This window comes from Monodelphis domestica, chromosome 4, assembly GCF_027887165.1.
Source record: "Monodelphis domestica isolate mMonDom1 chromosome 4, mMonDom1.pri, whole genome shotgun sequence".
In the NCBI taxonomy this organism is placed as follows: Eukaryota; Metazoa; Chordata; class Mammalia; order Didelphimorphia; family Didelphidae; genus Monodelphis; species Monodelphis domestica.
The window spans coordinates 423,618,360-423,641,744 of record NC_077230.1 but is presented as its reverse complement, the minus strand read 5'-3'; the positions used below and the strand labels follow the sequence as shown (position 1 = coordinate 423,641,744).

Here is a 23,385-nt window from a genome sequence, read left to right as displayed (position 1 = left end):
TGGGCTCAGAAGATCTGCCTTGGAACCCCTCGCTTCGTGTCCCCCTGTGTGACCCTGGCCAGGTCTCCTCTCACTTCGAGCCTCTTTATTCCACTGCAGAAGGAGATGCTTGGACCAGATCGTGTCTAAGGTTGCCCAATGCAGGGATCTCGGGATTTTGTCTTCCCTTTGGGGGGACAGAGACGTCCCTCTGTCAGCACCCCAACCCAGAATTCCTGGTGCTACCATCTACACCTCACTGATCTCCAGCCTTTGCTTCTATGCCCTGCGCCTTGGCTGCTCCATTCACACTTGCTCTCTGGGTGCCCAGCGAATGGTCACTTGTCCACCCTGAGGGTCAGGTTCCTCCTTTTCCTGGAAGATGCTGGCTGGCCTGGCAGGCTCAGGGCTGCCTGGTGGCAGAAGTTCATCCTTTTTAGTAGACTTTTCCTCCGTTGCTCCTCTGTTCAGTGCCTGGCTCCATGCCTGTGGAATCCATTGAGCTGGTGCCTCCCTCTTCCTCTCAGCCTCCCGCCTTCCATCAAGGCCCAGCTCGGATCCCACCTTCCAGCCTGAGCCTCTCCTGCTCTCCCTCCTACTGCTGCCTCCCCTCTGCCATTTTCTGCAGCTTGTCCTCTGCTCAGCTCCTTGTACAGAGCTGGCTGCCTGCTGGCTCCTTCATTGGACGGGAGCTCCTGGAGAGCAGGGAAGCTCCCTGTCCTTGTGGCCCAGCCCTTAGTGGGTCCTTACAAGGAGGTTTGGGGGCTCACTAAGCTAATCAAAGGTGCCACAGACCTTCCCAACTGGCCCAATCTCAGCCTAAGCCCATCCCTGGCTATCTGGGTGGCCTCCACTTCCTGGCCCTGAGCACTCCCTCCTCCCAAAGGGGACTGACTGGGGACCCCCCTTGACTGTACTAAACGCCTGACAACTACTGTCTCCTTTGCTCCTCACACCCACATGGGAGGCAGATACTGTTATTGTCTGGCCCATCTTACAGTCAGAGAAACCGAGGCAGAGAGTTAAAGTGGGGCATCTCTGTGGCTCCCTGGAGAGAGTACCAGGCCTGGAGAGTCAGGAAGACTCACTTCCAGACTTCAAAGGTGGCCTCAGACACTTCCTAGCTGTGGGACCCTGAGCAAGTCACTTCACCCAGCCAGCCTCAGTTTCCTTGTCTATAAAATGAGCTGGAGAAGGACACAGTAGACACTCCAGGATCTTTGCTCAGAAAACCCAACACTGAGGCAGGAACAGACAGACACAACTGAAGGACAGAGATGTTAAGTGCTGTCCCAAAGGTCCCAAAGACTATATTTGAACTCCTACCTTCTAGGCTGCAGCCCCAGCCCCACCATTGGCTGAGCCCCCAGCAGCAGGGGTTGGGGAGAGAGAAAGAGGGGGCAGGAAGAGGGGGGCGCCCTCTGTCTGCTTTAGTCTCCCTCCTTCCCTGCTCCCACTCTCCAGTGCCAGGGGACCCCCAGAAGCCACAGTGAATAGCTGAGCAAAGGTCAGGGCATCCTGGCCTGGCCTGAGAGGGGAGGGCAGGGAGGCTCAGCAGTCAGCATCCTGGAAGCCCCAGACAGGGTCCAAGCACATTGCCTCTGCCCCTGCTCTTTGGGCTCTTTCTGGGATGCAAAGAATTGGTCCTCTGGGAGGGAAAGGAGGCAGGGGACCAGCAAAGAGGACTGTGGGTAATCCTGAGTGAACTGGCTCCTCCTGGGGACAAAAGCACTGCAGGGACAGTGGCAGGGGCTCCCCAGGAGAGGCAGGAGGCCAGAGCTCTCTGGGAGGGGAATAAAGAGGAGGAGAGAGGGGGAGGGGAAAGTAGAGGCCATGTCCCTGCCCTGTGGGGCCCCTGTGATCCTGGCAGATAGAAGAGCTCCAGTCCTGAAGAGAAAGATCCCAGTCCTCTGGAGCAGGGGAAGCAGCCTCCACAGAGACAGAGACAGGCTCTGGGGCAGCCACACAGTCTTTAACTTGGAGAGCAGCAGAGACAGCTCCAGGGAGACACCCACGGATGAGACACCTTGCTGGACAGGAGAACAGAGATTCCTGGGAAGGACAGAGGCAGTGATACCCGGTGGGCAGTGCAGACCAATGGAGAGGCCCTCAGAAGCCTCACAGAGTAGGGGCAGCACCTGGAAGGGGCTCCTGATCATCACAGGTGAGATGCCTGCTCTGCTGGGGCCCAGAGGAGGAGGGGGAGCCTGGGGAATTCTGGCCCACCTAGAGACAAGGGGAGCCACCCAAGGACCAGCAGGGGCAGAGAAGAAAGTAAGAACCCCCAGACTTGGGTAAACTCCGGGTGAAGAGGCCAAGGCTGTGTTGTAGCTAGAGAAGACATCTCTCCTGTCTCCTAGCTGAGTGACCCTGGACAGCTCCCTTACCTCTCTTAGCTAATGTTTGCCTAGAGCATCACCTTCCTCCTAGCCAGGCTGGGGATCACAACAAACCGGGGGGTTTAGGGGGAAATGCCCTCCCTGGGCTGGAGCCAGAAGATCCGGGTCTGAGGCTGCCCTTGCTATTTGCTGCTTAATACCCGCCCCAGCTGTTATTTGTTTGGACCTCAAGGCTTAGTCTGTGAATTGGTCATATTGGATTCATTGATCTGGAAGCTCCTGTCCAGCTCTGAGACTCGATTCCCCACCTGAGCCTCACCCCTTTAGTGATTCGTTTCTCCCTTCAGTGTCTCGCCCACCACCCTGGCAGGTCTTTTCTCAATCAGGTCCTCGAAGGGAGCCTCAGAGGGGTCCCAGGCCGACCTCTGAGATCCCCTGTAGAGGCCGGGCCAGACAGACGGACGTGTGGGCACAGGAATGCCCAGACAGACTCTGGGGCCGGCTTGGCAGCACCCCTGAGCCTGGGGACAGCTCTGGGATCGGGGTCTGCCAGGAGGGCAGGGGATGTGCTGACCTCTCTCTGCCTCCTTCCTCCCCTCAGCCTCCATCCTCAGCTGCTGGAGCCAGCCAACGTCTGCTCAGGATCTCACTGTTGTACCAGACCCAGTTTATGGGAGAGTAGGGGACACCGTCACCCTTAATGTCCTGGAGTACTCAGGGAGGGCTTTGGGCTATAATTGGTACTATAAGTCATCAGCACAGGGTCCTGACCTGACTTTGCTCATCCAACACAATGTTCAAGATGGAAAGCTGATACCAGAGGATACCCGACAGAAGGTACTCCCTAATGGCTCCCTGCTCATCCCCAATCTTGTCCTCAATGATGCTGGTTACTATGAAGTATGGATCAATGATTCCTCTTTACAGATACTTACAGGAGGAGCCCAACTGACAGTGTATGGTAAGTGCTGCCCTACCCACGGGCCATGCATTTGTTCTAACAGCCTCTCCCTATCTGGGGTCCGACTCCTCCCCACCCTCCTTAGCCAGGGAGCAGGAAGAAGCCCCAGCCTGACCCCCTCCCACAGGAAGGAGCCTGAGGAGGGGAGACTCCCCGAACTCCTGGCTTCCTGCCTGGCAGCCCCAGAGAGCCCGAGAGAGCTCAGAGGGCCCTGGCTGCAGAGCTAACTGCTTTCTTGCTCCTGCCTCCCCCAGTCCATGCGAGGAAGCTTGGGTGAGGCCCCGAGGGCCTAGGATGGCCCCTGGTCCCCTCCTGTTGGGCCTGGGGACAACAACCTCTTCCTGAAGTTCTCTGCACTCAGACCTCTAAAAGCCCAGGAGGCTGGGGCAGCTTGGTGGGGCAGGGAGAGGCCAGACACTCCTGGCCTGCCCTGCAGGGCTCAGAGGGCAGGGCCAGACCACCTACTCCACAAGAGCCAGAGGAGGGGCTGCTTTGGTTTCTGGGACCTTCTAGAGGCCAGTCCCCACCCTCAGGCTTCCAGTGCTGTGAGAGGGACCCCCAAGGGAGAACACCTGTATTCCCTGCAGGTTCTAGAGGAAAGGCCAAGCTGGGGGGCCCAGGCTTCTCTGAAGGGACAGACTGGGCAGAGGGTCACAGCTGCTCCCACTGAGGTCTCAGCTGGAGGAAGAGACAAATGCCATGCAATGAGGGGAGCAAAGAGGTCACTTAGGGCTCCAGAGGTGGGGGCAGCTTTTTCTAATTCGGAAAGCTGGACACACTAGCTAACATTTCTGGAGTGCCTGAAGGTGAGCAAAGGGCCCTGTGAAGAAGATTTCATTTGATTCTCCCAAAGAGTCTGTGCTGTAGGTGCCATTTTTTTTAATCATGGAGGAAAAGGAGACTGAAATGGATTAAGGGACTTGGCCAGAGGCACAGAGCTAGGAAATAGTTGAATTCACGCCTTCCTAACCTCAAAGTCCAACATTGCATCCATACATCACCTAGGTTTCTCCTGCCACTAAGAATTACTTCAGGAGATAATGACAACCGAGCACTGGGAATATTTAAACAGAGACTAGCTGGCCATTGACCCAGAATTGTCCAGTGGGGATCACCAGCTAGCTCTGGGTTGGACAAAGTGACCTCTGATGCCCAGAAGTAAGAATCCCAGAGGCCCCATGATGAGACTTCCAGCCCTGAGGGGGCATGGTCTGGGGGGCTTAGCGGGGTGGTGACTGGCTATCTGGTACATCCAGGCTTTCTTACATGGTTTGGCCATGGGAATTGTCCTGGGTACATCTGTGGCTGGAACCAGTGTTTGAGGAGGGTCCTGCTGCTCATCCTCAGCTCAGTTCTGTCCTTCACTTCCTGAGCAGAGGAAATTGGGGGAAGAAGGACCTAGGAATATTCAAGGATCTGAGTCAAGAGGTCAGGGACAGGATCCGTGATGAGTGAGCTCCCCGGGAAATCTTGTTGCCATCTTTTCTTCCACCTCTTCTCTAACTTGGTGCTGCCTTTTGGTTGGCATTTTGACCACTGAAGGCAGCAAGAGTGGGAAGGAGCCTCAGAGACCTTCCAGGAAAGGCCTGAGTTACAGAGGGCCACACTGCGCTTTCTGCCTGGATATTTCTGGGATTTCTTCTTTAAAAAGATACACATTTCTCTCATTTGATCATATGCAATTGTGGCTTTAAAAGGCTGCTTATAGACTGAAAGACCAAGGAATTCAGTCATAGGAAGTCTGGAGATCAAGTCCCATCTCTGACACCAGATTGATAGCACTGGACTAGTCATTTAAGATTTGAACTGAAGCAACTTTCTGAGAGGGGAAAGAGGACCATCTTGGAGTCAGGGGCCCTGAGTTCAAAGCCAACTCTGCTTTGTCATCTGATCACAGACAAGTCACAAGTCACAAGCCTCCTAGGCCTTGGTTCTCTCCTAGTACAAGGGGCAATAGGCTAGATCAGGGCTTCTTAGATTTGGGGGAACCAGAAATGGGAATGGGGAAACTTTCGAAAGCCCAACCAACAGCCTCTCAAAGTCAAGGATTGTCTTTCTGTCTAGGTGTGGCAGTTTAGACGAATAAAGATGAGATGGGAGACAACTCAGTGCTCAGACCCTTGTGCCCAGGTGTAACCAAGCTATTCTGCCAGGCACAGAGCTCAGGTTTATTACATAGCTTCAGTGATGCTTTTCTGGCACACAATCATTTTTCAATATACAGAATTTCTAGCAGGTAATTGGATATGTCACACATTAACAAATTGCTTAATCAACATTCTGTGATCATTTACCATGTTGCTACAACAGAGAAATTCATGAAAGAGATAAATGACATAGACAGGATGATTGGGAAGTTAGTTCCCCCTGACCTGTGAGATGACCAGCTAAGAGAATCATTTTTGCCTTTGATCAGCTTTCACAATCAATCACAATTACTTAGGAGATGGGTAACAAAACGTTTCACAGCTAGGTACGGGGTTAAAGGGTAATTTAAGGCAGACCAGAATCAAGTATCTTTCTAATTTCTAAGTTGCATTTTTCTTTGTTTCACTCAGGCACTTGGTGATTTTGCTCTGGTTATAGTACACAATCGGATTCAGTGAAGTGTATTGTAGCAAAGGGGAGTGACTGATGTAACTGTATATTTGGCTTCCAGTAGGTGTGGGGAAATTGAATGTAACTCTGCTAAGAGAGAAAAGGGAGGGGTAGTGGGTAATGATCTTTAGGTTTTAATTCTGTTAATATAATCTTTTGGGGGTAATAATCTGGGGGGATTAAAGTGGGATATATGTGTGTTAACACTATAAGTATTTGCTCTCATATTATTTCTCCTGTATTGGGGAAAGAACAATAGTCATAACAATTTCATTAGGAAGGGAATTTAGTGGGAGAAGTCACAAAGAGGGGGACTGAGTGGGTGTCTCATCTTTTCTGAAGGCTGCTCTGCAGCTTTCATTCCCCAACTGTGACTCTGTCAGATAGCATGGGTATGATGGCTCTCCACAGGAAACATACCTTTGTTTTCACCAACTTCTAGCTTCCTCTGGAATCCTTTGTGTTTCATTTTGTGAATTTAAAAATCATAATTCAGAGAAGGCTTAGTCCATGGGCACTGGCTACCCTAGGGATCCACAAGACCAAAAAAGGTGAAGAGCCAGCACTGTAGATGATCCCTGAGGTCCCTGTCAGCTCTGAATCTGTTACCCTCTGATCCTAGGAGTCATGATCCAAGACCTGGAGGGGATGGACCAGGGCATGTCTCAGAGGCAGATAGTCCTATACTTTGGTCAGAGTATATGACATGGATGGGAAGGAAAGTGGTCTTCCTCATGGGAAGGCTTCAGGGGTGGGATGGCTTAAGGGGGTGGAGGAGCTTTTGAACATCAGTTAAAAAACTCAGACTTTGACTGAGATGGAGATAACAGTGGGCCCCTCAAGGTCTTTGAGGAGTAGAATGGCCAGCTCTGCCAACAATTCTAATTATTTTCACAAGGGTATGATGGAAAGTTTAAAGGGGAACAAAGGATACAGCCATGCAGTGATGATGGAATTCTTGATTTAGCCTGGAAAAGGATCTTAGATATCCTGGAGTTCATAGCCCTCATTTTACAGATGATGAGGAGATTGAGACCTAGAAAAGGAAAGAAATTTGGCCAAGGTCACATAGGTAGGAAATGGCAGAGCCAGAATTTGAACCCAGGGTCATCTGACCCCATATCCAGGGCTCTTTCCAGTGTTTCCCAGAATATGTAATGAGTGATGTCTTCTCTACAGATGACCTGGTTCTTGCTCCTCTCTATGACTAATTCTCCATAGCTCCTGCTCAGGGCACCAGAGCATTACTCAAAAGGTCTTGTCATCACTCTCTCTTCCTCCAGTCAAAGGCACATAAGGGGGACCTATTTTCTTCTAAAATTGTAATGGCATATATATATATGCATATATATATATATATATACAATACTTAAGGTTTTATAAAGAGCTTTTTAGAGATAGTCTTATTTGATCCAACAAAATTATGAGGGAGAGATTATTTTTCCCATTTTACAGATAAGAAAACTGAGACAAAGATAGGGACTTGCTAGTAAGTCACACAGCCAGTAACATTCTGAGACAGGATTTGGACTCAGATCATTCTCACTCTACATACCACACTAGTCAATATGTCATTCCAGGCACTGGATCCATTACAGTTGCCAAAGCACCTTCCAAAAAATCCTACCATCGCCCTCTTGCCCAGGAACATGCTCACTGTTCCTTCATATTCTCACGCACACACACACTTCAAAATGTGGCTAGCTGACCTCAGATTTGTCACCTTCCTGGCCAGTCCCACTTGGCTTTACTGGATACAAGTGGGAGGCTCACTCTTCCTCACCCTAAAATTCCCCAAAGGGACCCAGGGACAGAGTACAAGCTCTACCAAAATAACAAGAAGAAAGGTCAAGGATGCTGAAATATTTCTAACTTATTCCTACCACTTTGGAAATTAATCCTAAAACATCTGGCCAAGGATGACCCAGGAAGGAAGCCTGGTGAGCTTACTGGATGTGCCCCACAGATTGTTCTGGGACACACATCTCTCTCAGTGGTAAGGCTTCTATCTGCCAACTAGAGATAAGTAAAGGACTCTCCTTGGGCCATGAAGGTTCAGGGAAAATTAGTCCCCATTGGCTTAGATTCACAGCATAACACCTTATCTATATTAGCTTGAAGAAGATCACCGTCAACATTCTCATTCTCATATTGTAGGGCAGGAAACTCCTAAGTAAAGGGGAAATGTAAATGGGCATGAACTGCCTCTTGGGGGCAAAACACAGTCCTAGGCATGAAAGATGTTATTGTGGGTTCTAAATCTCTAGACTTGAACCAGGTCTCTACTGACTCCCAGTCTGAGATTCTTCCTTTTGTACCCTACTACTAACTGATTTATTCCCCATCTCTGCCTTTCCTTTTCTTTCTTCTTCAGAGTTAAAGTAATGTTTCCCTTTCTGAGCACACTCCCCCTGTGGCGTGTCCTGGCCCTAGTCCATCCTCTCCAGCCTCCCCCAATATCCTCAACAAGGTGAAAGTAAGTAACCCTGGCTTCTTGAAGTCCAGGTCAAAGAAATATAAACTCTAAGTGGTCCTGCAAAGCTAGAAAGACCTCAAATCTGACCCCAGGTGCTGGATGAAGGGCTATGTTATCCACAGACCAGCTTGCTTCAGCCCAGAAAGACTGAGCACCAGGGACTTGGACTCCATGTGAATGTCTTTGTCAGCCACAGGAACTGAAGATGAACTTTTCCTAAGGCCTGGAGGAGATGAGATCTGCACCAGAGAAAGGGGTGTTTTTGTCTTTGCCATTAAAATCACAAGTTCTTGGTCTCTGGCCTCCAGCCTTGCCAAGGTCTTAGACAGGCCACTTCCAAACCAGTTATTTGGTTATAAGGTAAGAAAAAGAACCAACACAGTCATTTTCTGTCTATTTTCTGCACAGCTCGACCACCCAAACCTACCATCATCAGCTCCAACATGGCCCCAGTAGAGAACAAGGACACTGTCTCGTTGGCATGCCAGGCTGAGGGTCAAATTCTCACGTACCGGTGGTTCATGAATGAAAGTGCCCCAACTGGTGAAAGGATACAGTTGTCCCTGGATAACAAGACACTCACAATAAAAAATATCACAAGGGAAGACAAAGGACCCTATGTGTGTGAAATCAGGATCCCAGTTAGTATGAGTGATCCATTCACAGTAAATGTTACCTGTGAGTATATTGCTTCTTCCTATATGGTGCCTGCTTATAGCCTGGTGGTGTGTTCCCAGAGGCCAGGCTAATTCAGTCCCTTCTCTGAGAACTAAAGAGGCAGGCTCTGAGGTTCCCAACCCCCTTCATCTTTAGGGAGCTCAAATTGGCCTTATGCATTCTAGTGGAAGATGGCCAGTCATGCTGCTGAACTAGAGAAAGCCCTAAGATCTTCCAAGTTCAGATTCAAATTCATAAAGTAGATGATGAATTGTGAATTTCCCAGCTCAAAGGAGGATCATAGAGACACAGTGGTCCCTGGTGATGGGTTATAGAATAGGAGATGCCCCTTCTTTCTACCATCATCTCAATATGGAATCATTCTCTTTCCTCCAGACGGCCCAGATACCCCCATGATTGTCCATACAGTCGATCGTTTCTCTATAGGGGCATATATTGAGTTCATCTGTTCTGCTGAATCTAACCCACCTGCCCAATTCACTTGGTTTCAAAATGGACAAAAGCTGAGCAACTCAGCCACACTCTCTACTACTGTGTCCCTGAATCACACTGGAACCTATACTTGTCATGCATCTAACTCATACACTGGCTTGAACAGCAGCAAAGACAAGAATATTGCAATCTATGGTGAGTAGCTGGATTGGGCCCCCAACTTTGTGTTGGGCTCCCTCCTTCCCTGGCATGAGAGAAAGAGAGATAAGTAACATTCTGCCCTCCTGGTCACATGACATGATGTGTTGTGGTAGAAGGAGCCCTGAACTCCGAATCATGAACCTTGGGTAGAATCCTTCCTTTCCTGTCTACTATCTGTGTAGTAAATGTGTCTTCTACTTTCCCAGCCTCAGTTTCTTCATCTGGAAAAATGGATAATCTTTTGATCTATATATAATGGGATTCTATGTGGAGAAAGTTCTTTTTACATTTGGGGTACAAAAAAACTTGTGATTTATTGTTTTTGTAGTCATTGTTATTTATATTGTATTATTCTCTTCTGTCCCAGAGGCCTACAACCTTCTTTGTCTCCTAACTTTTAGGAGTGCAGCTTCAATGACTGCCCCATACTCTTTCCCGTGGTCTTTCCTTCAGTCCATTCCCCTTGAGGCTGTGGACCCACAGAGTCTTTGTAGTATTGGTTGGAGTATACGCTATGGTCATGCAATGGGGTTGGCCTTTGATCAAATTCTGGAGATGGAAAGGAGGATGTAAACTTTGTCTCCTTTCACGCACAGAGATTCACCATTGCACCTATATTTTTCCTCTTTGTGGCATAAAATGTTACATGGAAACATGGCTGCTATGGAACCTGGTTATTATTCATGTGAAGGGAAGGTTGACTTTAGCATCCAGTGGCTGGGTCTGTAATATAATCCCTGCTGCCCAATTAATTCATGGCTCTGGCTCTCCTGTGTATAGATGACAGAACTTCCACTCCCCTAATCACACTAGTGTGCAGCAGGACCATAGAGAGATCATCTCTGGCCTTAGTTTCCTTTTATTTCATGCAGCTTTATTGTTACAAACCTTAGGGGTATCCCAACTTCCTGTCCCTGACTATGGGGACTTTCTGAATGGAGAGCAGGGAGAAGAGATAGAATTGTGAAGTGGGGAAGTGACCTTGGGAAAGTCAGATACCAACAGTATATACCCCTGAGGAGGGATGACTTCTTGATGGCCTAAATCTGTACCTAAGGATCCCTAAAGCCCACATTTTAATTTAGCATTTAAATTGTCTGTGTGTTACTGCATTTTCGTTTGTTAACTGCTTCCCAATTACATTTTCATCTGGTTCAGACTGCACCTGGGAGTGTTGCAGCCTATGTATTTGACACCTGTGGCCTAAACGACCTTTTTCTTAATTTGATTTTTTCCAATTGACCAAAATCTATTTTCTGCCCCCCTTCACACCCATCCCACTAAAAAAGAAAATCCTTGTAACAGGTGTGGACAATCAAGGAAATCTAATTATAGTATAGTGGTAGTCTCTCGGTGATCGAGAATGACGATTGTCTTTGTGCATTATCATCTACGGTGTACCCTCATGTGGCTTTGGAGTCCAAAGGCTGAGGCGCAGAGTTTGTGGCACATGGGGCCTGGGACGCCAGTTGTTACGGGAGGTGCGGCTGTGGCCTGGTGTCGGCGTTCACGCGCAGCGGCAAGACGTCGACGTCGCTCATCTTCAAAGGTGGTGGCGGCATGGTTAATGTGGGTTCACCAGCTGCTTCTGCCAGAGGCAGCGAGTTCTAGTTGCTTTGGTGTCATGCCAGCCCACTTCAAGTTGGACTTTAGCTGATCCTTGAATCTTTTCTTTGGTCGGCCTTGTTTCCTGAGTCCAGCTGACAGTTCACCATAGAATACCTGTCTTTGTATTCGCTGTGGGTCCATGCGGATGACGTGTCCAGACCATCGTAGCTGGGTTTTGAGGACCATGACTTCAATGCTGGTGGAGTTGGCTCTGTCGAGGACTTCCTGATTGGTGATTCGGTCCTGCCATCGGATCCTCATGAGTGACCGGAGGGAGCGTTGGTGGAATTGCTCCGGCTGTTTCATGTGCTTCCAGTACAGTGTCCATGTCTCGCCACCATACAGGAGCGAGCTGAGGACCACTGCGTTGTACACTCTGAGCTTCGTCGCAGTGCTTACACCACTGTGTTGGAGGACTTCAGAGCGCAGCCACCTGAGTGCCTGGATGGCCTTTTGGATCCTGGCATTGATCTCGTGGTCTAGGGACCCATCGTTGGCGATGGTGCTGCCCAGGTACTTGAAAGTGTTGACATTAGAAAGCTGTGTGCCGTCGATTGTAATGCACGGCTGGTTCGTCGGCCTCCCTGGTGCAGGTTGGAACAGCACCTCTGTTTTGCTGAGGCTGATAGTCAGGCCAAACAGTTTTGTTGTGGTGGAGAACCTGTCCACAATGGTTTGGAGATGATTTTCTTGGTGGGCCATGAGAGCACAGTCATCTGCCAAGAGAGCTTCCAGGATGAGTCTCTCTGTTGTCTTTGTTTTTGCAGTCAGGCGGCGAAGGTCGAATAGTGAGCCATCCAGTCGCTATTTGATGTAGACGCCCAGGTCTACATCCATCACAGCATGTCATAATACTTGGGTGAAGTATAGGTTGAATAGTACCGGAGCGAAGACACAGCCTTGTTTCACGCCATTGGAGATGTTGAAGCGATTGGAAGTCTCTCCACCAGATAGGACTTCCCCTGTCATGTTGACATGAAAGAGCTGGATCAGTTTGACGAATTTTGCTGGGCAACTGAGCTTGCTGAGGATCACCCACAATGCATCCTTGTTCACTGTGTCTAACGCCTTTGTCAGGTCTATGAAGACAATGTAGAGACTCAGGTTCTGCTCAAGGCATTTTTCCTGCATTTGCCTCACTGTGAAGACCATGTCGATGGTGCTGCAATCTGGTCGGAAGCCACATTGTGGTTCAGGCAGGTTCTGCTCTGAAACAGATGACAGGAGTCTGTTGAGTATAACACGGGCGAGGATCTTTCTGGCAGTGGAGAGTAGTGAGATGCCTCTGTAGTTGTCACAGCCTGCTCGTGAGCCTTTGTTCTTGTATAGGGCTATGATGGAGGCATCTCTGAGTTCTGGGAGCATGTCTTCCTCTTCCCATATGCTGATCAGTACTATGTGGAATTCCTGGAGCACCTTTCCATTTAAGGCCTTGTACACCTCAGTTGGGATCCCATCTTTACCGGGTGCCTTGCCTGCACTCATTTGTTTAATGACTTTTTGGACTTCCTCTATTGAAGGAGGGACATCAAGTTGTTCAATGGTGGAGTTTTGGGGGATCTGGCCAAGGGCGCTTTGGTCGACTGAAGCCCAAAATATATCTGTTACAACATACATGCTGAGTCCATCCCATTTCTGAAGCGAGGCAGCTGTTTTCATAGGAAATGTATAGCTTTTTGTAGGAAGTGAGTAACTTATTTCATCATGAGTCTTCTGCAGTCCTGGTTGGTCACTGCAGGGATCAGAGGTCCCAAGTCTTTCCAAGTTGTTTGCCTTTAGAACATTGTCATTACTCTATAAATTACCTTCTTGGTTCTACTCACTTCATTCTGCATCAGTTCATACAAATCTTCTGAAGTTTCTGTTCTTAAACTCATTCTGTTTGATGTTCCTATCAGTGATATGGATCAAATGAAATAATATATGTAAAGAGTAAATGGTGACTATTAATTATTCTACTGATTCTACAGACATACAGAAAGCATGATTTTGAAATTTGAAAGAAAAGAGAAAGAGAGAAAGAAAAAATGGGAGGATAGGGATGGTAGAAGCAGATAGGATGCAGAAGTAGCTCAGTAAGCTGGCACAGTTGATGGAATGTGATAAGATGAATGTTATTAGGGATTGATATCAAGTCCTACCTTTGAGCACAAAAAGTCTAAAGCATAAACAAGCATCAGCCTCAATGGGGCAGAGACTGGTCACCATGCCATAGTAAAACAGTTGAAGTAACAACAGATGGTTGATTTTAAAATGGGTAAATTGGAGACAGACTTTTCAGGACATGTTAAATTGCATAAAGAGACCTTGGGGATGTCTGAAAGAACCATAAACTTAATATCAGTCAGCAAGATAAGAGGACAATTGAAAAAACTAATGCAATCTGTTTTTTATTTAAACCCTTACCCATACACCTTAGAATCAATACTATGCAATGGGGGTTAAGTGACTTGCCCAGGGTCATACAGCTAGGAAGTGACTGAATCCAAATTTGAACCCAGAACCTCCCAGCTCTAGGCCTGGCTCTCAATCCACTGAGCTACCCAGCTGCCCCTTCCACTAATTCAGTTTTCAAAGAAGCATTTCCACTTCCAAGAAGAAGGAGATAACCATCCTTCTGTACTATCAGGTGGCATTTGGGGTATTGTATTTGGTTCTAGATGACACAATTTACAAGGGGCATCAGTGAACTGGAGAGTGTTTGACCATATTGATGAGGGGTCTGGAGTCCCTAAAGATCAATTTAGGGAACTCTGCATATTAGCCAAAGGAATAGAAAGCTTTGGGGATACACATGATAGCAATTTTGTGGACTCTTATGTAGAAGAGGAATTAGAAGTATTCTGTCTGACCTCAGAGGGCTGAACTAGAATCATAGAGCTAAATGGTGATGGGAAACAAAACCCTTCCATGTAAGGAGAAATTCTTTAATTCTTCATGACCCCATTTCCTAGCAGAGATCCTGGAGGAATTTGCCATTTCCTTCTCCAGTTCATTTTACAGATGAGGAAACTGAGGCAAACAGGGTGAAGTCACTTTCCCAGGGTCACACAGCTAATGAGTGTCTGAGACCAGATTTTGAACTCAGAAAGATGTTTCCGGACTCCAGGCTCCATCCACTATACCTCCTAGCTCTCATTTAATCATTAATTAGAGCAGGTCAAACTAGCCTGGGCTGTAACAAAAAGTGGAAAGATCTCCATCCATCATGAGATGCCTTCCAAATCAAAGGCAAATGACCAATTTGTTGAGGATGTCCTAGTGGGAATTCCTTCAGTAGTTGTGTTGGACAAGATACCTTTAAAGTTCCTTACAACTGTAAATTCTGGACTTCAATGAAAACACTCTAATACTTGGAGCTGTCCTGTCTGTAAAATGCTTAGCACACACAGCAATCCCTCAAAGGCTTCTCTTCTCCCCTTCCCTCTTCTCCTCTGTGGAGGCTGAATGACCATCTGTCACGTGGAATGTCCTAGATTCTTTTTTAGACAAGGGTGAGACTTGATGGTCTCTTCAATTCCAAGCGTCCAAGGTTCTATCTGCAAGTTCAGCTGCCAAATGCAGAGGGATTTTGCTGGTTCTCCTTGACCCCAGAGGACAGAACTTCGAGTAGTGAGTCAAAGCTGCAGAGAGGTAGACTTTGGATGATTTTCATGGCAACTTCCCACCAACTGCAGTGGTCAAATATTGGAATAACTTACCTTAGCCAAGAGGTTTCCAAACAAAGATTAGATTGCCTTGGGCTCGTTGACCCTCTCATCCCAATCCCCAGCTGCTGTAGGATCCTTGCAATATAAAGATGGTAGAAATGGCAGACAATTACTGGGGGAAAACCTTTAGGTGCTGATTAAACTAAAAGCTATCTTATTGTCTGGATCCAGGGAAGTGTAGGGGTCTTTTTATTCTTCCAAGAAAGGTCCACAAGGACCATAAGGCAAAAAGAGAAAGAGTTCGGGTTCTGGAACAAGAAAAGTCCTTCACTTTGTGATCACCCACATCAGCCTCTTTGGGCCTCATTTTGTAAGTAAAATGGGAGGATCCTGCAGGGTGTCCCATGGTTGGAGATGAAAGGGACTTGGAATCCTGCTATTCCAGCTCCCTCATTTTATAGATGGGGAAACTGAGGCCCAGAGGAGCTGAGTGTCACCATGAGGAAGCAGAAACAAGGTCTTAGAAAAGAATAATATGTGTGCTAATTAGTTCCTGAAACAATGGTTAGAGAGAAGCTATTTACATTTTGAAGTGCTTATTAAGGGGATAATAGGTGGTGAGCAAAGAATGATGAGAGCAGAAGGGCTTCCCTTTTGTGCCAGAGAGGCCTCAGGCTGTCACTGGCCAGGAACCTCTTCTCAGAAGAAGGGTGCTTTAATTATATACACAAAGTAAAATCTATAGGATTTCAAAGAAAACCAATTCTATTGAAATAAATTTACCAACCCTTTTTTAAAATAAATTCATAGATATATTAAAGACCACTGGATTCTAATAAGATGGTTGATGAGAGGCAGTAAGGAGCCAAAGTAGATAGGGAGGACACAGGGTCTGGACTCAGAAAGATACAAGTTTTACTTTGGTCTTAGACATTTACTAGCTGTGTGATCCTGGGCAAGTCACTTAACCTCTGTCCATCTTTGTTTCCTGAACTGCTAAGTGGAGAGAATAATATCCCCTACTCCCATAGTAATAATATAGTTCCTCACAGTATTAGTAATCATAATAATGAGGATGATAATAATAAAAATAATAGCATTGGTGTAACACCTACCATATGCTAGGTTAGTAGAATACTTAATGAATGCTTATTCCCTACTCCCTTCCCCAACTCAGTCACTAGATTTTTTACCTCCTGAGACATCTGGAGGTGGGATAGTCTAGGACACAGCACTCCCTCCCCAGTGTTTCTATTCATCTGCCCTATTGGCAAAACTGTTGATCCATGAGGCATGCTTCTCCCCAGAATATCAGCACACACCCCAGTTATATGTCTATAACAGAAATGTTTCCAGTTGGGCTTCTGGTGTTTTGTTTTTCCTGAAGAGGTGGCCCAGTGAAGAAGATATAGGCCAATCACTCAGTCACCTCTCTCTCCTCTTTGTCTTTCTACAGAGAAACTGATGAAACCCAACATAACTATCAATAGCACCGGCATCATCATGGAGAATGAAACCGTGGTCTTGATGTGTAACACAGAGAATAAAGATTTGCCAGATATTTGGTGGTACTTCCAAAATAAGAAACTGATCCTCAATGACAGGATGACTCTGTCTCAGAATAACCAGACCCTCACCATCATGTCAATGAAGCGGGAAGACAATGGAGCTTATCAATGCAAAGTCTGGAATCCAGTCTTTGCCAATATAAGTGACTTGTTCAACCTGGCTGTCATCTGTGAGTGACTCTGTGTCTCCTCCCTCACCCAATCCTTTCTCTAACAATGACTGACATCTCATCTTTTTTTCATCTTTTTGTAGATGGACCAGAGCAAATCACGATTTTTCCAAAGTCTGTTCATGGGCAGATTGAGAGCACGTTCAACAAGAATCTGACTTTAGAGTGTCAGGCTAGTTCTCAACCACTGGCCCAGTATACATGGCAAGTTAATGGTTCTTCTATATCTGGAAATTCAGGAAACACCTATACTATCTCAGAAGTATCTTCAGAACATGCAGGAACATATACATGCATGGCAATGAACAATGTGACCAATGCAACAATCTCTACAAACATCACAGTCAGGATGATTGGTAAGTCATCTCTCCCTTCCCTCAGAGAATAAGTTTCTTGGATTGGCTTAAGGTAAGACCCCAGGAAAAGGCATTCAGGCTCACTAGGGTGGGCAGCTTTTCATGGTGATTTAGGAAAAATGTTAAAAAAAAAAAGAACCTAACTCTAGGCAATGTGGTCAGAGCTATAGTGAATGCCAATCCATTTCCTACTATCTTGTCCTTGGTAGAAATGGCTACCTGTATGACTTAAATTAATGTCCAATAACTCCAAGTAGTAATTTCATAAAATTTATTAATAATCTCTTAAAGTAGAAGAAATAAAAAGGAAATAGAAGTATAAAAACCTAATTATCTAACAAAAATAAGACCATGTGAATATATTCTCCTGGCTGCTCAAAAACCCCACTTCAGCAACCCAAGATCACAGGAAGAGAGTGAGATGCAGCACTACATAAAATTTATATCCTCCTTATGTGAGAAGGAAAGTGGGATGCTGGGAATTGGAGTGCTAGGGTTCAGATTCTAATTACAAAGGCCTCTTTTTCTCCTGTAATAATATTATTAATGGTCATGTACACATTCAAGATCATCCTTTTTTTGCCAACATTGTGCAAAACACTGTGCTAGGCACGGAGGGAAATCCAGGTTTGGCTAATATTCCAATCCCACTTTCAAGGACCTTACGAGGTAGTAGAAGGATGGTAATTGATGCACAATATTATATGATATTGCATATTTAGATGTTACATGATCCAGTATTTTTAGACCATGGCTGCAAATAATAAAATATTGTTAGAGACCTTGGAAGAAATCCATTCTACTTGGAGGGTGGGCAGAAGAAATGATGTCAGATTTCAAAGAATAGCTCTCACTTGATGAACTCTTTTAAAGGATTTTTTTTAATGGGGAAGAATTCAATAGGTCTAAGGAGAGGAGAGAGAATATTCTACTTTTATGAATAAGTAGCCCAAGCCAAGATTTAGATGTGGGGAAAATGTAGTGTTTGTCCATGTGCAAAAAGTAGACCAATGCAATCTGAGGAGATAATGCATGGCCAAGAGAAGTATTATTGGGGGAGGCTGCCATTTTGTGAAAAGACTTGAATGCCAGACTAAGAACACCAAAGATTAATTTGTAAACAATTGGAAGACTCCAAAGCCTCATTAGCAGAAGAAGAGATGGTCAAACACATCTGGTTAGCATATGTCATTCATCAACACTGGATAGACCAGTGAAACTAAACCTGAGACTCAAGGGTCAGACTTTGGTTGAATGTGACCATGAAAAAGAAATCTTCATCCAAAAAGAGACAGGTTGATTAGGAAGGACCTGGATGGATTCGTGATGGAAAAAACCAACAACAACTGGGAACCTCCCCAGGGCCAGTAAAGCGCAATCCCTTGAGATTACAGAAAACCAAGTTTATTGAGATTTAGGAAATAGTAGATAAACTTAACAGAGTCCCTATCTCTAAAAACTCACTCTCCACACACTGTCCTATACTCCCCTCATGGGGAACGGTCTTCAGGTCTTCTCAATCCCTTCTTACCAGCTTTCTGATGTATCTAAACCCAAAAACTATCTGACTACCTTACTAACCTAAATATCCCAGATTGTCTGTAAAAGGCTAAGGATACAGCACTCACAGATGGACTGAGTCCTTCCCCAGCCTGCAGTTGCCTTCCTAGGTAAAACCCAAAGTCCTAGATGTAAAACATTTGGGTTTACCTTAACCAAGGTGTCTCAGACAAATTGTTCTCAGCACTTCAGGGAAACACAGATCTTCTCCGAGACACTTAACCCTAATTGTGTAGCCCTTCTGCCTTAAAAACATACTCAGTATCAATTTTAAAAAGAAGGTAAGGGTTGGGGGGATAGAAAAATAAAGGGCTAGAGGAAAATCTATCAAAAGCAACAGGATAGCAGTTATCTTGATCTGAGACAATCTAACAGCAAAAATGTACTTGATTTTTTTTAAATAAGCAGACAAACTACATTATGCTAAAAGGTACTATTTGAAATTTTAAAAGGAAGGCAAATTGAAGCAGGTTTCTTCAAACAAAGTTATTGTGTATTAGTTGGTATCTACAGACCAATAAAGCAGATCTCTTGACATTACAAATACCCAAAAGATTGAATTGATGATTCAATGTAATATTATAAGCATAGAACAAAGAACAAAAACCATATCATTCATTATGGAGCTGGCAACATCAGATGACTGAGAACTCATGATACATTAAGGATAAGGCAGACAGAACATGTGGGAACAGGACCACCAGTCTCAGTCTCTAAGAAATGCTTTTGTGATTTTTCAGCTGCCTCTCAAGGTCACTGATATTAAACAGGACCATCAGACTCAAAGGCACCTGGGCATAAACTAAGGCTACCTGAAATTTAATGGGATGAGGCTATGGTCAACTTCATTTGATTCTTAAGGATGGCACACTAATATATCATTTCACTGTTTCACAGTCTAAAGTTACATGATAAACCAAGTGTAGTAGGAAGGATATGATTTAGAGGATTAGAGATAGGAAGACCAGTGAGGAGGCTCTTCCAAAAATTCAGATGGAAAACAACAAGATTTTAATTTGGTCAGAGTAGTGAGGAAGAAGAGAATGGTAAGCTCCTAGAATTTAAAGCTGAGGTTACTGTTACATACAGATGGTTCATCTAGTCCATACAGCTTCATTTTTCTAGCTTGGAGAACTGATATCCAAATAAAAGAAGCAACTTGCCAAGATCCCACAGCTAGCAAGTGACAAGGACAGGATTCTAATCCACCTCTACGAATTTTGAATCCATGCTTTCTGCTATAGTGCACTGCCTTTTAGGAATAGATATGAGAAACTCATTTAAAGGATTTTGCAAAGAAAAATTTCATCATCAGAATGACATTTAAGGAAGGTTGGATTTGGACAGTGATATGAAATATGAATTAGAGATGTGATAGACAAGAGACAAGAACACTAGTCAGAAAATTATTGCTATAATCTAGAAGAGAGATGAGAAGGAACTCAAGTAGAAACTGAGAAAAGGGGGTAGATGTGAGAGATACTGTCCAGGCAGAAACAACACAAATAACCCCAACATTGGGGAAAATATCATAGCAATTGATTAGATGTGAGGTTTGAAGGAAAAAGAAAGTCAAAGATGGTTCCCAATTTTATTCTGGGTGCCTGGAAGGTTGATGCTGCCATCAACAGAAATAGAGAAGGGCAGAAGGTTCAGTGTGGGGAGAAAATCAGAAGCTCAGAGATTAATTTTTATATGTTTGCCCAATATTCAAGTGTCTCCAAGGGGATACCTGGGCTCTGAGGAGCAATGGTCAAATTAGCTTCATTAATCAATGAGCATTTTTTAAGTATTTATGGAGTGCCAGGCAAAGGACACAAGTGTTAGGCACTTCTTGTGTCTGGAATCCTAAAGAACACTCACAATTGCTTCTTCTCTTCTCTGTCCACAACAGATAAAAAGGCTCTTTCACTGTCTGGAGGGCCAATTGCTGGCATTGTGATTGGAGTCCTAGCTGGAGTGGCTCTCATCGGGGCTCTCATCTATAACCTGTTCATCAAAATATCTATAGAGGAATATAGCATCACATTTTAGACCCACAGCATAAGTTGGTGAGGAAAATGAGGCTGATAAGGAAGCAGGACTGGACTCCCAGGCAGTCCTCTCAGTTCCTTACCTACCACAAAACTGGCCTTCCAACTCACACATTCATTCATTAAGAGAATGTTTATCTACCTGTCCTGGGCCATACTACTGTGTTCACTTCATTTACTCAGTACTAGTCTCTTTGCTGGGTACTATTGTTTAGTCATATCTGATTTTTGGTGATCCCTTGGACCCTAGCACACCACTACTGTCTATGAGGCTTTCTTGACAAAATACTGGAATAGTTCAACATTTCTTTCTCCAATGGATTAAGGCAAACAGGTTAAGTTAAGTGACTTGCCCTGAGTCACATAGCTAGTAAGTGTCTAAGTTCAGATTTGAATTGAGATCTTCCTGACCCCAGGCCACATGCTCTATCCACTGGGCCACCTAGCTGCCTCTTTCGTGGTCCTTCCAACCAGAAGACTCTGTACTAGGGGTATAAAAATAAGACATAGGCCTTGTCCTTGCAGGCATATTAATAAAACAAGAGCTTGCAGAATGGAGAATAGGTTTGAAACAGACAGTATGGTTCAGAATAACAAAATGATTTCCTTTTCAGGAAAGGAAACCTTTTCCTTTAAAATCCGAGAACTATTCAAAAGAGAAGTGGACAAGTAGCAATCTCCCTCTTATTGAAGGTATTCTGGTATAGGCTGGATGGTCACTGACTAGGGCTTAAGAGTAGAGCCTGTGTTCCAGGGCCAGGGTAGGCTAGATGTGGTCCTTAGCAGACCTGGGAGTCTATGGTTCTTCAATTCCACAAGTTGGAAGAGCCCTCAGGGAATGAGACCTTCCTTCTCTGTGCCATGTACCCTACACTGACCCAGCTTTGTGTCTTACAAACTGAGGAAGTACCCTATGCCTCTGTGAACTTAAATTCCCAGAAACCATTGACAGTTCAGGCCCCTACACCCACAGACACCATTTACTTTGAAATCAAAAAGAAATGACCCAATCCTTCCTGTTCTTTCCATTGTGAACTTATTTATTGTGATCTTCCCCCAGCTCTCTCAATCTCCAAGTCAACAGCCTCTCAACCCAGCTCTACCACATTCCCACCAACCTCAAGGAAGGAAGAGGAGTAGAAAGGCCCCCCTTTTACCTCCCTGAGGCTGTCCAGCCAAGTCCCTCCCCTCCATTGTCAATAGATGACAGGGACACATTGGCTTCTTCCCAGAAGCAAACCTTCCCTCCCTCAAAAATTGGCATCATTGGCCTGGGAGAAGGCAGTCATGAAAATATCTTCTTCCTGGCACTCTCCAAACACATACCTTTGCCTACCTCTCTTTGTTTAAAGCACATTCATCAGTCCTTCCCCTAGCTTGGCCAGTTAGGATCATGTGAGATAGAGCTGATGCTCTCTGACCACGTCAACCATGGAAAGAGCAGGTGCTGGATTTGGACTTGGGACTTGTCTTCCATTGCATGCAGCTTACATTATTCTGCTTTCTTTGGGAGACTTTCCTTCCTTTGGCCTCAGTTTTCCCCACTATAAAATGAGGAGGTTGGATTTATGATCTCCAATAACCTCTGCAGTTATAGACCATGTGACCTTAAGCCAGCATCAGTCACAGATTCTAGAAGGCAGAAGAAGAGAGTCACCTTCTGTCCAGTCATAGATTTTCCATTTTCCATCTGGACTTTGCTGTCCCTGCCCTTCCCTCTCTGCCCCCATCCTCCTTCCCTAGCCCAGGGTGGGGCAAGAGCTCAGGAACCATCTTCAGTAGGCACTTTTCTACACACTCAACCCAGGGAGGGGAATAGTCTGGTGTCTTAATGCAGCCCAGTTTCCGAAGCACAGCCAGGAAGCTGTTTGCCAAGACCCTGAGGGGATTCCCTAACGGAAAAGGCAAAAGTCCAACCTGCAGGGCTCTCAAAGCCATTGCCATTTCTGTTCAGGGAAACTGCCCAGAGAGATAAGAGAGAACCAGCTTCGGGAATGAGTCAGCGTCCTCTCCCAGAAAAAATTCCGAGGGGGCTGGGGACCGGAATCCAAACCAGCCCAGAGAAAAGCTGACCTCAGGAGAGGAATGCTGGGACAGTGCAGACATCTGGGTGTTACCTTTTCCCTTCTCTCTGGCCTCTTCCAGCCCAAGAGAGGGGGCAGTAGGGGCTGGTAGGTTTCTGGCACTTTGTCTTTTCCTTAACTGTCCAATCTAACATGATTGCCTAGAGCAGAAGCTACCAGTGTGCTAGTCCCCTGGTCCCTGTGTCTTCCAGGGATTCAGTCAAGGTCACCAGACAGGCACGGGGGAAGGAAAGGAAGAGTATCTTCTCATAACTTGGAAGGGAGTCCGGTGGGGTTCCTGAAGACATCAATCAGCTAGCTCTAGTGCCCACCCCTCCTCCTTCTTCCCCAATACCAACACACACACACACACTATCCCCTGCCTCTCACTCCCTCATTCTCTCTCAGGAAACAATGGCTTCTACCCAAGAGATGATGTGTGGGTGGGTTTGCCCAGACATCACTGATGCTGAGATCCCTTGGGGACAGGTGATGGTTGCCTTGTCCAGCCACTGAAAATCTTTTCTTGGGGCTCATCAATCACCTATCCATACTCCTACCCCACCAGCTAAAATCAGAACAATATCAGACATCAAGTTGTCCAACTCTGTTCAACTAACCAGTCTCTAACCAGGGAGAGAGGAGAAGGGTGAGCTCAGCTTTCTATCCAGCCTTCTGTAGTGTTAGGTAGGAAGATTTTTCTATCCATTACT

General features: G+C 45.9%; 1 protein-coding gene across 1 annotated transcript in view; it reads left to right on the top strand.

Annotated features, from left to right (window-relative positions):
- The window catches only part of LOC103102784 (uncharacterized), an 84,007-nt gene extending 63,252 nt beyond the window's left edge, over positions 1 to 20,755 (top strand). Inside the window, exons 9-15 of the mRNA XM_056826223.1 lie at positions 1,850 to 2,143; positions 2,920 to 3,279; positions 8,762 to 9,031; positions 9,407 to 9,658; positions 16,379 to 16,660; positions 16,744 to 17,016; positions 20,471 to 20,755. Coding sequence (XP_056682201.1) covers positions 1,850 to 2,143; positions 2,920 to 3,279; positions 8,762 to 9,031; positions 9,407 to 9,658; positions 16,379 to 16,660; positions 16,744 to 17,016; positions 20,471 to 20,610 — 1,871 coding nt within the window. The 3' untranslated portion in view covers positions 20,611 to 20,755. The remainder of the gene's footprint in view (positions 1 to 1,849; positions 2,144 to 2,919; positions 3,280 to 8,761; positions 9,032 to 9,406; positions 9,659 to 16,378; positions 16,661 to 16,743; positions 17,017 to 20,470) is intronic.
- Positions 20,756 to 23,385: the final 2,630 nt, after the last annotated feature.